Raw genomic sequence first — 15187 nt, 5'->3', positions numbered from 1 at the left:
TTTTTTATTTCTTCCGTACGAACATTTGTCCAAGTACAAGTTTATTTAAAGACATATAAGCACCGTTGAACCAGAGGAGTCAAGAGGTGCCAAGGAAATGGACAAAAAAAAAAAAAAAGAGGAGGAAAAAATTATAGCTGACTTTGGCGGTGTCCATTTTCAGAGAATAAATTTTAGTTATTGTACAATCATGAATGATGGACTGTGAAAATAGTCATCAATTATTTTAAATTTGAACTTGGAGGGTAATGTAACTATGAATTACAAGCACAATCTATTCTCAAGATTGGCAAATCGCGCAACATTATCGATAAATTATCGATATTAAAGTTTTTATCTAGTTAATTTAATTTAGTGTAGAGTAGTGTTTCATATAAAATGAACTCAGTATAATTTTTGTCAATGTCAAGTCAGAATATTTCTCGTATTGCCAGCTTAATTAATTTTTTTTTTTGCTAATATTGTGCGATTTGCAAGCAAATTTCAAAATGAAGAAGTCAATGTTTGACTTGAAGATTTGCTAGATCTCAACATTCATAAATTTAATAGTACAATAGCAATTTAATGTTTTCTGAAAATACCAACAGTGATGCTGATTGTTGCATTTTCAAAACATGAACCCATAAAGTTCATCTTGGAATAGCGTCAAATTGTGGATATAATGGGAGATATTTTATTCTACATTTTTTAATTTGTATTTTTCAGATTTTATTAATTTCTTGCAATTCACATTCGATATGGTCAAATTGAACTCTCTGAAAATAAATAAGAACCGGCAACTAGATACAATTCTTTCAAAGTATGGAGTTCTTTTGCATATTTTCCAAAATGCCAACTCCTGACAAATATGTATTCAATTAGAATACCCTATTACACCAAACCGGTTTTCAAAATTAATTTTTAATCGAGATATTACAAAAAAATCCCAGTTTTCTAATTTTTTAATCGAAGTAATTATTAGCTTTTCTCGTAACTATCAATCAATGAAATAAATAATTTTATACAAAATCAAATGAATTAAAAATTATTAAACTCTTTGAAATTAGCGTGTCGAAAACCACGAGCATTTTCATCGGATTCCCCACAAATACTCAAATGCATTCTAGAATACTTATTTTCTTAGTCATATATTCGTTTTCTTCATTTATTTATTTAATTAATTAGTAATATAAAAGAGGGGGATAACAGTTGGTCGAGAACTCAGACAAAAGTCAAACTTCCTAATTAAAAGCTCCTGCTGGTGGCCCGTTTCCGACAAGCCGAATAGCCCACGCGCGCTCACGTGGGCGCGGCCGCATTAGATCGAGTCCCCGGTGTTCGCTGAACTCCTACTGCTAACTTCGATATTTGGCGCGTACGGAAACCCCACCTTCACCTCATAAAAAGAAAAGAAAAAGAGGGTCAAAACAAATTAAAAAAAAAAATGAAACTCCAAAAAATGTAAAAAGAAAAAAAGAAGAAGAAGAAGCAAAATCCCCACATACATTCCCCCAAATAGAGCAAAAAAGGAAAATAAATAACAAAAATAAAAAAATAAAAAAAGGAAAAAAAGAAAGAGCACAGCAAGCACAAAGAGTGAAGAGGAAACATCTCCTCCTCTTTCTCTCTCTCTCTCTCTCTCGCTCAATCGCGCCCGACCAGCTCGAGCTCCGTACCTCCGCAGCTCGGCGCAACCGTCGCCCGATCGGACCTCATTGCCGCCGCCGCCGCCGCCGCCCTCCCCGCTCCGCCGCGACGCGATCGCCCGATCGCCATTCCGCCGCCGTTCCCGGCCACCACCCCCGGGGTTCCCGTCCCCCGCAGCCCCACCCCACCCCACCCCTCCCCCTCCTGCCCGTACGATGGAGCCGTACGGTGCGCCCGGCGAGGAGCCGCGGCCCGATCCCGGCGCCGAGACCGGCCTCGAAGGTGAGTCACGCGCCTCGCTCGGCTCTGCATTTCCGGCCTCCTTTTTCTCTCCCCGGTTTCGGGAGTCGCGCCTTTTTGTCCTTTCCTTTCCCCCTGTCCCGTCGCGGCCGCGCGCGACGGATTTGCGGCGGCGGCGACGGGGGGTGGGGGCGCGCCGGGAATGCGAATCGTGAGCTCGTTCGGTTTTTTTGCTTTCGCGGTGTTTTTGCAGAGCACGTGTGGCGGTTGGATTTGGGAGGCGCGAAATCGTACCCGTTGAGGCCCGGCGAGGCCGATTGCATCTACTATTTGCGGACAGGGTTTTGCGGGTACGGCTCGCGGTGTCGTTTCAATCATCCGCCCGACCGCAGCAGCGCGGTAAAGTTTCTGGCCTCCTCCGGTTTCGCAATCCGATCGTCATTTAATCGGTTTGTTGGTCGGATGCTTGTTTGATCGTTTGATCTCGTTTTGGACGGGCGTGATCTTGTCGTTTTAGATTAGTTAATTAGGTGTCGGGGCTTGATTTGGTAAATATTATTTGGACAGCGAGTGATGATGCCGCTATGACAATCTTGTTGATTAAGGATCTCAAATTGTTTGGCTTAGAGTAACTATGTTCCGAATAGACCGACGGCGATCTTTCTAGTTGCCATTTCTGGGTGTCAACTCAGATGTCATTCAACAGACAATGTAAGATTTTGTACGCTTCTCAGGTGCTTGGGGCTGCACGAGCTGGTGCAGTTGAGTATCCTGAACGCTTGGGCCAGCCAGTATGCCAGGTAAATACATTTGGTCTTCTTTTTTTTAAGCCTGTGTAAGTATGCTCGATGCTGGATGTGCTGGGGTGTGCTCTCTGTTTTTCATAGGTATTGTACGACGGAGGTTTTCTGTTCCTTTCTAACGGGTCCTGGTTTGGATGTGTAATGCATTCTCTAAACTGCAGTACTACATGAGGACGGGCATGTGTAAATTTGGCGTGTCCTGTAAATTTCACCATCCTAAGCAGGGAGTTGGTTCTGCTATCCCTGTCACGCTCAATTATTATGGTTTCCCATTACGCCCGGTTCGTATAGCATTTACTTCCAGAGTTTATTAAATACATGCCTTGTTAAGTATCGTTATCAGATTCGTTCCATGTCTAATTTTATGAAAAATGAACTTTTAATGATGTCAGGGCGAGAGAGAGTGTTCCTATTATATAAAGACAGGGCAATGTAAGTATGGTGCCACGTGTAAATTTCACCATCCTCAGCCAGCTGGAATCCAGTTTCCAACACCAGGAGCAGCACCACAGGTTGCTCCGGTGGCTGCTCCGATGGTGGCATCTGCTGTGTACCCTACTGCACAATCCCCTGCTGTTCATTCATCTCAACAGTATGGTGTTGTAGTTGCGAGGTCTCCTGTATTGTCATCATATGGCCCCTATGGTTCTGTTCTGCTTCCCCCCAGCATGGTTCCTTATCATAGTTGGAGTCCTTATCCGGTAGGTGAATCAAAATTCACTATTTCCAGCTTCATGCCCTATAAGTGCATGCACTCTTCAATTGTATGATGTCTTCCTCAGGCAACGCTTGGTCAGGTGGCCTCTTCAAGTACTCAACCCTCTACAGGGTCGACTTCAGTGTATGGGGTAACTCAACTATCTCCACCAGTGTCAGGTTTCCCAGGACAATATCAACCTTTACTTCCCTCTTTTGGTGCTTCAAGTGGTGACCAAAAAGAACAGTCACTTCCACATAGGCCTGACCAACCTGAGTGTCAATATTACATGAGAACAGGATATTGTAAATATGGATCTTCGTGTAGATACCATCATCCGACAGATCTGGTTCCTCAAGAAGCAAGTGTTTGGCTTAGCCCCATTGGCTTACCATTGCGTTCAGTAAGCATCTTTCCCTTGCCCTTTATTTTACTTGAATACTGGTTCTATAGAAACTCTATGCTGGTACTAAGTTCTTGGGCAATCTTGCTTGTCTACTTAATTAGCACACTTTTAAGAATGGGATTAAGCTGGCGTTTGATGTGGGGTTTAATGTGTGTTACTTTCTTTCTATCTTCTCCGCATGTTCCTTGGAGAATTTTCACAATGCGTGACTAGTGGTTGACAATAATTCTCCACGATGGTGCCTTTGATGATTTGTGATCCAACTTCAACTTATATGGTTGTGAGGAGGAATTTATGGACTCAGTTGAGCTTCCCATCCTGGGGGGATGCATTTATCTCACAACTTAGAGATTTTAGAGACCATAATCTTTCTGGCATACTACTTGAGAGGCTTATTTTCATGACCAATGAAAAGATGTCTTTGAGCAATGCTCTGTTGGTTACAGGACATGATATATTCATGGACAACAAGCTCCAAACTGCAATCTTCAGGATTTAACGGCTTTAAAGTTCAGCCCATGATGTGATCTCCCTGGAGTCTTCCCTACCAATGTCCATAATTTAACTTGTAATACCCACTTGGATTTTCTATCTCCAAGCATCTGTTATCCTTTCCATAGTTCTTCCCTGTTCTGGGTTTTCTCAGATGTGTTTGAGTGGCAGTCGATGATACTATCAATTCGTCACTATTTTGTTGCTATGGATCATGATTTTTCAAGTGGAAGGAAGATGGAAACTTGTTTTTTCTATCCTGCAAACTTTGTGATGTTAGTGCTAGTGTATACAAAGATATTTATTTGGTCCACTCTCTTCCCTCTCAATTACAACAAACTAGCAAGAGACAGTCGTATCTTGAAGAGTCCTAGAGTCTGTAGTCTAAGAGTTTCCTTTCTCTGCAATTATGAAGGGTGATACTGCTCCATTAACCATAACTACTTCTTGAGGTATTTGTGGAAATCATCTCTGCTAATCATATCCTTTAGGGAAGGCATTGTGCTTTTGTGTGATAAATGCTGTAGAAAGAACTACCAGCCAAATAACATGCAAGAATATACAAAATCATCATCTTCCCAAGAACTCAGCAAATTTATGGCACAAGTTAGCTTGTTATTTTTGGACTGCTAACCATAAATAGAAGTCAAATTGCATGTTATTGGCAGCCAATGATGGTAGGGGAGGTCTTTTGTCCCTAGACTAGTATAGGAGATTCAGATTTTCTGGCAACTTTCAAGTCCTTCCTCCATGTACATAGTGGACGAATGAGTGGATAAAGTTCAACATAAGAAGTGTATCTTTGTTTGCCCTAAATTTTGTTTTCCCTATTGTCGGGTGACTAATGTGTGTAATACAGATACTTAGCCTGTTGTGTCTATTGCTATTTCTAAGTATGTAAGCAGAAGTGGATCCTGTTGTTACGTATTCCATGGGCCATAACGCCTTTGTCTGACTAAAGTGTGTCATTGAATGTCTTCTATGTTAGGGAGATGATGCAGCTCACAAGAATGATCAAGTTGATATTTCGTGTGATATTTCCATTATTTTCGAGTTGATGCAATAACTTATCTTCACCAATACTCGATTATAATGGAAAGATGGCGACCTATCAAATTGATCAATATTGTGGGCTGCGTTGGCAAACAATGCCAGTTTTTTGCTGGTGCAATTGGTAAGCAATCATCTGACTAGCAACTCAGCATGAGATTCATGCGGAAACTTTTCTCCAATACCTAGTGAATAGTTTGCTGAGATAAAGATTCTTTTACTGTTTACAATTTAGACTTAACTGTGAATTTTGGGAGAAGTTTCTCTCTTTCAAAATTGAAAATCAAGAGTTAAATCTTTCACAAGAGTTGCATTACTCCAGTTAAGCTCAGAGAATGTTAAATGATAAGTTGTTCATAGTTCTTTTCTACTTTCCTTTCAGACTTTTAGCTCTTGACAGCAATATGAATTCTTATGTTCTGCTTTTTTTTACTGATTCAGAAGTCTAGGAAAGCTAAACTGAGAGTCCTATGTGTTCCTCTGTTATTGGATATTTCCATTCTTTGCTTAAATGGAGTGTATCCGGACTTATCATCAATGTGTTATATGGAAAATGTCCATTTAGGGATCTGAGAGTAACAAAAATAGCAGATAAAGAACTGAGAAGGTATTGCTTATTCTGTTGAATTAGCTTATCGTGGCAAGTGAGAAGATGGACTATTTAGCATTCTTAGGGAAGGCAATGATAGATCTGATTCGGTATGCGGAGTACAAATATTAACATCTGACATTGTGAAAACCCTTTATTTTTTCTTAAATTTTTGGTTGGCTGCTTGCTTGGCATCAGTGTTTGTTTGTGTCTGTTTCTGTGTGATGTCTGCATTTAGTTTGAATACTCAGTCTACACCTCCACAGGGTTTGATTATCATATGCAGTATGCATCTTGCATTCCACTGGGTATTGAGTCTTACCACAAAGGTGCTTATCTAAGATAAAAGCTAGAGAGTTTCAGAGTACAATCTAATCTTGGCGATTAAATTATGAAACTTCAGCCAGGAGTTTCTGTATTTGCCGTCCCAATCAAAGATTACTATTTAATAATGGCAAATATTGATTCTATGCAATTGTTTTTGAAATTATATCAAATTGGTTTGAATGTTGCATGCTTAAAAGGGTGACTCGATAGAAATTTGCTAGTGAAAAGAACTTCAGGCAAACTAATGTAAATTCTGAAACTTGTTGGGCCAAAGTAAAGGAAAAAGAGATTTTAGTGGAGAAAAATGATTCAGATTGTGCATACTTCATGAAATGAAGTGTGCTCTTTTTTTTCTAAACTGAATTTCAGTCATGTTGTAGGTGTTTGCTTCTTTCTTCTTAGATGGATTGCAGTGTGCATGAGATCTGCATCCTTCAACATGGAAATATATTGCAAATTAGAAAGTTTTTGTGATGCTTGCCAGCATGTTTTGTGCTATAATAAAAGTATGCCTATATCGATGCATAGCATCGTGTCTCATTGTCTTGTAGGTTCTATAATCTAGACAAATTTTTCCTCAGTTGGATCTTCTCTTCAGCAGACATGTTTTTGCCCCACCCCCCCTTTTTAAAGTATTTAACGCTGATGCTAATTGCTGACTTGTTGATTGTTATCCTGGATTTCATTCTCACTACTGCTATGACAGGGAACAGAATAGAGCTAATGTCTTTTCCTCTGAAAAAGCAGATTTATGTTATTTTTCTGTCAAGTGGTATCCACCAAAAACGACCATTCATCACATAAATGCCCAAAGAAAATGTTCCATTATGGTATCCAATAAGAGCTCTATCTCCAGTTCAATACCTATTCCAACTTTCTTATTTGAATTGTGATACATCAAATATGCGATTTACCTGCAGGTTTAAGTTGTCTCACTCAACTTGTGTTTGGATTTGTTTATGAGACTGAAGTATGAAAATAATGAGATTGCAAGTTTACTATTTCAAGCTCTTTTAGAAAGGATAATCTTCCTACATGATAGTGATGCTGATGCGCACTGCTTGTGACTTGCCTCTGGAGTCAATATAAAACTTCAATAGGAAGTGCAATCCCTGGAGTCAGTGGAGTTTTTTAATATGCCTTGCTTATTGCTAACCTGGTTATGTGTAGATGCTCCCTGATTGGTTAGGGTGTAGATGGTATGTGCTTCCCTAATTAAGACAGGCATAACTGCAAGCTCAATAAGCACTTTTGCCTGCTCATATGCAATTTATTGACACTAGCTTCTCTCATTTAGAGTGAAATTTATTGCTCTATATTCTATGACTTTGCCATCTTCTGCAGTCCCTCATGACATCCTAGGCAATTCTTTTTAACATACTTCGAAAAAGAAGTCTTGCAGACACATGATAAGCCCCAACACTTAGTTAGTCTTCGTAAAGAGAGCACTCAAATTGGCCTCTATTGCTGCTAAATGGTACGCTAGGGACTTGATGGTTAAGACTCAGAAGCAGATTTTTTGACATGGGTGGGGCATGCATATAGGTTCACTAGTCTTTCAAATTTGCATCATCTCTAATTTCATCACTCTTACATCCCATAGTCGTAATTGTTTTTTTTTTGGGTAAAGTCCATAGTCGTAATTGTTCATTTAGCTTTTCTCCTAATTTTCTATTCTCCCTCCATTTTTACACAATAATATGGGATCTTTTACTTTGATAGACTTATCATGGTCGTATTGCAACTTTCAAGTCCATGATGTGTGATTGTGCATCTCAACTTACCTTTTCCTCATTGTCTACATGAAAGTTTCGGCTTTTGCGAAGCTACTTTTTTTCATTCATGCTTGATCTCAGCTTTACATGATTAATTTGAGTAACCCTACATAACTTCTTATTTTGGCCTTTTTTTTGTCAAGGGTGTGCCAAACTGTACTTATTTTGCCATACATGGAGTATGCAAGTATGGACGAGCATGCAAATATAATCACCCAATGGGAATGCTGAGTTACAGCCCATCCGCATCTTCTCTGGCAGACATGCCTGTGGCACCCTACCCAGTGGGATCTTCCATTGGCACACTAGCTCCATCTTCTTCTTCTTCAGAATTGCGGCCTGACCTTATCTCAGGGTCTCTCAGGGAGGCATCATCTACAAGGTCATCCTCATCAACGAGCGCATCCAGTGCATCAATTGGTTCAGTTCTTTCGAAGAGCGAAAACGCTTCTCATTCTAAGTCCCAAAAGTCTTAGTCAAACTCCTGGCTCTTCACCAAGCAACAATAGCAGGACTACAGAAGATTGGAGTTCATTCTAAATTACTGGAACAAAAACTTTTCGTCATACATAGTTAGCCCAATTTTTGATGAAGCCCAAACATCACATTTTTTGCCAAAACACTCAAGGGAGACGCGTTCTCAGACTCTGGTGCCAACATTCAGATCCTGCTGCAGCTCCTGTCAGCTCCACTCTAATACAATTTTTAGTTGGCCATATCTTTTATCTTTTGAATAAGCATGGCCAATTGACAAAGGATTAGCACAAGCAATATAATTTTCTTTCATTGCTTTGAATATGGGTAGGGGAGTCTGCAGTCTGAAACATACAACCGTCTGCACCAAATTTTGAAGGTTGTGTTTATTTATGACTAAATGGTGAAGATTGCTGGTACTGTCCTTCCTCATTAGACATGCCATGTTGCATTTATCATCAATTTTGGGAATGAGCTTCCTGGTCAACTGACAGGGAAACTCGAAGTCCTTCCCCTCCCTTCTTTTTGTGCAGGGTGTATTATTGAATAAAAAGCAGTTGACAAAAGACTCCAAGGACTCATTCCGGGTTCCTTTACCTGATAATTAGATATATCATCCTCTTGATACAATGACTACTCGACTTGGTCTTTAAAATTATACAGGATACAAATACATGAACCATTCTCGCTAACTTCTTGGTTAATTTCAGTCGTATCCCTCTCTTCCGAGTGTGAACCTTGCTTCTCTTGTGATTATTTCTGATTATCATTGATTGGCAAAATTGCTGAGTTACTTTGCCGGAAACTAATTAGCTCGCTCAAGTAGTTATTATGTTTCTCTGGTTCTAAAGATAGAGATACGCGGTTTTGAGTGTGTTTATGTATGACAACTGCTTGCTAGAAAGAACAAGGAAATCCTTGATTCACCTACATAAGCTGGCTACTTCCATTAGACTGCTGGCATTAGTTGTTACGATAAGGTTTTTTGTGCGAAAGATGCTATTCATTTAGCATTCTACTAGAATGTTGGCGTCATGAAAGCTTTAGTGCGATAGGCACATGTTATGAAGGCATTCTATAGAAATTCCAATTTTTTTTTTGCCTATTCTTTTATATGCAGGTTTTTGCCTTGTTTAGTTTCCGTTGTGTTCAGTGTTAATGCTTCGTTGGGGTTTTACATGAACGAGGAGGATGTGCATATATGCTTGAATGATTAGATTCATTTGGATTTTCATCTTGTCGTAATCTATGTACAAGAAAGCATCTCCTGTATCAGTAAACGCTCGGATTGATTGCTTGCTTGCTCACCCGGATCATGGAGATAGAGTTATAGAGAAAACCTTTAGGAGAGAATGCTTTGTTAGTTAAAATGTTCAGATCGAAACAAATGAGAAGAGAATGCCCTTATTTATGCAAAAGGTCTTGTCATTATGTCCATTGATTGACTTTAGATTAAACTAGTGAGATCATATCTTCTAATCTACCAACTATTGGCATTTAAACTGAAAACGCTCTAGAACTTGGCATATTTACTATATCGTATGTTCCTAAAAATGTTATAGAAACTTTAGGCGACTTTGGATGGTCTCTTCAATCGAGCGGGAACCTCGAGACTATGACGCTATGCTATTTGGGTAGGTCAATCTCTAACAGAGCTATGATTAATGCGATCTCTCTTCCTGCCATGTTGCTGTGACGACCCATTCATCTGAGGGCACAGAGCGATTGTATTGAGTTGAGGGTTTGGATAAGGTGCAGCTAATGTCCCAAGCCCATACCCCAGATGTCCAGACTTAAACTCGAACCATTACTAGGTCCCGCGAAGGTCTTTGGAACGGTACCCCAGGTGCGTTTCGATCAAATCAACAACAGACTCAAATTTTGTCCCATACTATCGATGCGATAGAGATTTTAGGTACTTTAGAAAATCATAGCAGTAATTACGAAATATTGAATAATATGATTTCTGTTTATATAATCTTTTGTTTTCTAACCTGTTGTAAGTGAAAGGTCTTATGACTTATCTAGAGTCTTAAAAATGCGAAAACGTAATGTGAATGGAAATGAGAAATTACAAGTTTTTTTATTTTATTTTATTGTTTTTTTCCCAAAAAACTAAGAAAATAAAGGCAGTGGGGTTGCCTTAAAATCTTGGTGGGTCCCTTGCAAAATTTCTAGGGATCTTCGAGGGTCATGATGTGAAGGGACAAGCGAATCCGGTGGGGGACAAGTGTATCATTACTACTTTAGGTTTTTAACCGGTCATTATCATGAGTATAGTTGAGCATTGGCTCCGATTTAATTTGACAGCTCGATCGAACCGAGCAACTGAACTAGTTTTTAGTAGCAGAAAATTAACATTTTCGCGAGAACCGAACTATAATTTTTAAACATGGAAAAACAACAATATAATCACATGACGAACATAGATTTTTATGATGAAATGGTTCAATGTTTATACTTTGTTATATATATATTTGTGTTTACACTAAAATCACATGACAAACATATATTTTTATAATGAAATGGTTCAACGTTTACACTTTGTTATAAAAATTTAATTTAATTTTTTTTTTTTTGTGTTTACACTAAAAAATAACCAACTTTTGTTTTTTATCGACATGTGATAAACTTAATCAATTGAAGTAGAGTTTAACCATTTATGAATAGAATTTCAATAACTTGAAGAGAATTGACAACTCAAGTCACTGATAATACACAACGTGAAGTTATGACACTAACTTTAAAATTGATCAACGAAATCATCGATATCAACAATGAACAATCCATACAAGGAAGGGTGGTTCTTTTTATTGCTGTTATTCTAGGATGATTGTAACCTCTTATTTGCAAGTGTCGCTAGATAATAGGAGACTGGGAGTAATTTCTTGTGATTAATGTAATTTTCCGTAACCACTAGGAAGTTTTTTATATATTTGGATTTACTTCGTTGTATGTAATCATTTGTAGAGTATTATAAATACTCCAAGTGTGTTCATTGTGGACTCCCCGAACAAACAATAGAAATTATCTATCAATTCCTTTACTTTAACCGTAATTTCCAAATTTTTGGTTGCTGATTAAATTCCAGCGTTGTATCTTTATGTCATATCACTTTGTCATTGATTAAATTTTGAGAAAACTTTTTATGCCATATTGCACTTCATCGTTGATTAAAATCCATTATAACATATATATTATTTATGCTCCATTGATAAGACTCATATTTGGAATCATCACAAAATCCGTTTCCTCTTAATAAAACTAAAGGATAAATTTTGGTGAAAGCTATTTTATCTTTGATTAAATTTCAGCGAAACATTCCTTTGACATGCCTAGTAATTCAATCTATGCACTTTGAATCTTCGATCATTAACTGAGTAGTAGAAGGCGGCCAACGTAAGGGGGCAGACCTTCCTTGGCATCTCATTGAAGAACAATTGAGAAAAGTTGCACCAAATCCTTATATGTCAATTGGAATGATACAACTAATTACTTTGTGAGTCACATGTTAGGTCTAAGTAAATTGATTGCCATCAATGCCGTGAAAGATGTTCTCTCAAGGCTAGGATTGTCCAATTGAACACCAGTATCCAATCCAATGGTAACTGAATACATTCATAATCTCTCTCCATTTATTATGCTAATAATGTTGATCAAAGTAGTTAACCCCTAGGAGAATTATGCAAGGGCCTGAATCTTTCAATTAAGGTCACAATGATAAGAACAATTAGGCTGATGTTGGTCAAATAACCAAATTTGTGACAATAATTTGTCAAATCAAATTGGTCAACAAGCTAGTTAATTGCCAAATGTTGAGAATATAGGTTGTAATGACCCCGGCTCCATCCCTAGGATCTTAAGTGGCAAGGGTTATTTTCGCGAAGTTCCAAGTGCGTTGCCAACCCATTGCAAACACAAAATTATATTAATTACATTTACAACCCCTTCTACCACGAACCATTATATTTACAACCATTATATGTTCTATGCTCAAAAGGCCAAGGTAAACCTTAGCTCCTTTAGCGAGACTACAACCGGAGAACTAGTATAAGTCCTCCATGCCTATAACTCTGAAAAACAATGGGATGAATGATAAATTCTATAAGTAAAACTCACTAATTTTCGGGTAGGAGAATACCTCGTCTATCAACAAGCATGTAACTCATCCCAAGCAATTGTCGATGGCAAATCAATAACAAAAAAAAGAAGCTTTATCTTGATTAGAACATGAAAACACCTCATTCATAATATGTGAGCATTAGTCAAGATCCATTACATAACATGAGGAACTCATTCCTCACTCAATAATATGCAAGCATAAATCAAAATTCATCCCACAACATGAGGAACTTATGCCTTACTCAATATTATGCAAGCATAAATCAAGATCCATTTGATGATATAAGGAATCCATGCACATGGGATTAATTTATTAATCAATCCATCGATTCTTCTAGAATATATTGGGCATTCGAAATCCATCGGGCAATGTCCCCTAATCCAAGGGTGACAGCGATCCTCCAACTATGCATTCGTCAGACAGTTGAACTTAATTGAGCAATGTCCCTTAATTCAAACGTGATGGCGATCCTTCGACAATGAGTTCGTTGGGTATCGTCGTTGAAATTCATCGGTCGATGGCTAGAAATTAGTCACTTGTGTGACCATGCATTAAGCATTACAATCTGGTTCTTATCTTCATCTTTAATCTAAGGCTTGAAGGCGTACCATGCATAAGTGTGTGAAAATGCTTTATTGAATCCGAGTTGTCGAACATGCCGAGCGCGAATCAAGGATCGCGGTTTGATCCGACACATTTGAGTATGGATCTAATACCAAACTTGGCTCAAGAACAATACGTCTCAATATCGCATTGAGTCCATGAAAGGACCGGCCCGTCGTGATATGATCACTGACCTAGTACCGAACTTGGTTTAAGAATGATACACCTTAATACCACACTGAGATCATGAAAGGACCAATCCATCAAGACATGTTCATTGACCTAATACCAAAGTTGGCTTGAAAATGATATGCCTCATTATCGCACTGAGACTAAGAGAGGACCGATTCGTTGTGATCCCACATACATCAAGGCCCATGAAACACTTTTTCGGAGCTTGGGGCATGAACTAGAACACACACTTGTGAAATAGTTTGAAATATTTTGAAATCAGTTTTACGAGGAAAGAATCAAGCTTTCATAAAAACATTTTCCAAATCGATTTGATGTCAAGTGAAACCAAAGCATATTAAATAAGCCACAAATACCGGGCTTCTTCCAAAGTAACTCAAGCTCAAGCACGGGCCAAAATTCATCAAATAAGGATTGAACTTCAAACAAAGAACAAAGTATAAACCAACTCAAGCAAACTGAGCCTCAAGCAAACAAGAATAAGTTCTAAATATTTTTCATCAAGGACTCGCTACACATTTGGATTAACATGCTACAACACTCTAACTAAATATTAGTAAGTTCTACTTACAACTTTCTAAGCCAGCAACCTTAAGACGGTGGCGGCGACAAGGACACATAGGGGGAGAGGAGGTCGAATTTGAGAGAGGGGAGGGAGGGGCTAGGAGAGGAGGAAAGGCTTTGGGTGAGAGATGGCTTGGGATGGAGGGTTTTACCCTTATTTATAGGGCCTCCCCCAAGAATGGTCCAAAAGGGGCACTAAATGCGTTTGCATGTGTTCATACTTAGCCCGTAACTCATTAAATACATTCACTCGCATTCTAACTTAGCCCACAATTCATCAAATGCGTTCACATGTGTTCATGCTTAGCCCGCAACTCATTAAATGTATTTGCACGCATTGCTACTTAGCCCGCAATTTATTAAATGTGTTCACATTCGATTACATTTACTTTTTAAGAAAATTTGACTAGTCCAAGGCCTAGGTGACCCCCTCATTACTAGGTCAAAGTCTAAGTCCAAACTTATCTTTTAAGGCAAAGATCCAATATGCCAAGTGTCCACGCTCCTTAAATTACTATGCAACGAAGGCATTAATTGTAACTTGGAAAAATAATTAAGTTTGAAAGTCTTGTCATTGGTTGGGAATTAATTGAGTTTGACCATAATCGACCGCCTTATTTAGCCCGAGATTTGTGCCTAAGCCAAGTTCAAATAGAACCAGACACAATCGGGCTCGATCGGCCAAACCGAGCTTGAACTCCCTTTATCGAGAAAAGGGGCTCGCAACTGGGTTTGCCCTTTGACTAGTCCATTGACCAATCCGCGGGCCAATTTCCCCTAGCCAGTCTTACGGCTAGTCCCTCAACTAGCCAACTAGTCCTATAGTTGGTCCTATGGTCAATCTAAGGTCCTGCGCCACAAGTCATGATTGGTTTGAAATTGAATCACGTTGAGTTTTATTTGATTCATGGTCGATTATTAGTTGTCATGTAATCAAGTGAGATCGATTGATTTGTCTTGACTCACAGTCACATTGGCTTGACTCATGGTTGCCCCCGACTGGTACAATGACCAGGTCGAATTACTCGCGATCGTGCCTTGACCGGGCAAAATCAGCCATGACTGTTTGCCAATCTGCGATGGTACGTGACCATCCCACAACTAATCTTTATGATCGAATAACCTTTCCATGGTCGACCGCTCTAGGACCAATCCTTTGGTTGTCGATTCCCAAACAGGCTTGTTGACCCATGATCGGCCCTCGAGCAGGCTTATGGTCTAGTCCT

General features: G+C 39.0%; 1 protein-coding gene across 2 annotated transcripts; it reads left to right on the top strand.

The window, feature by feature from the left end:
- Nucleotides 1–1550: 1550 nt before the first annotated feature.
- Nucleotides 1551–9083, top strand: LOC104425901 (zinc finger CCCH domain-containing protein 34). Of its 2 annotated transcripts, XM_018868086.2 has the most exons (8): nucleotides 1551–1908; nucleotides 2120–2265; nucleotides 2601–2666; nucleotides 2831–2950; nucleotides 3062–3370; nucleotides 3452–3769; nucleotides 4219–4340; nucleotides 8149–8286. In XM_018868086.2, exons 1-7 carry the CDS (start codon nucleotides 1842–1844, stop codon nucleotides 4297–4299), a joined length of 1107 nt encoding a protein of 368 aa, XP_018723631.2. In that variant the 5' UTR covers nucleotides 1551–1841; the 3' UTR covers nucleotides 4300–4340; nucleotides 8149–8286. The 2 variants fall into 2 exon arrangements, with proteins under 2 accessions (XP_018723631.2, XP_010037077.2); XM_010038775.3 differs by lacking the exon at nucleotides 4219–4340 and having other exon boundaries at nucleotides 8149–9083.
- The last annotated feature ends 6104 nt before the right edge of the window (nucleotides 9084–15187 follow it).

Source organism: Eucalyptus grandis, chromosome 2 (genome assembly GCF_016545825.1).
Source record: "Eucalyptus grandis isolate ANBG69807.140 chromosome 2, ASM1654582v1, whole genome shotgun sequence".
Classification (NCBI taxonomy): domain Eukaryota; kingdom Viridiplantae; phylum Streptophyta; class Magnoliopsida; order Myrtales; family Myrtaceae; genus Eucalyptus; species Eucalyptus grandis.
This window is presented reverse-complemented; position numbering and strand designations above follow the sequence as displayed.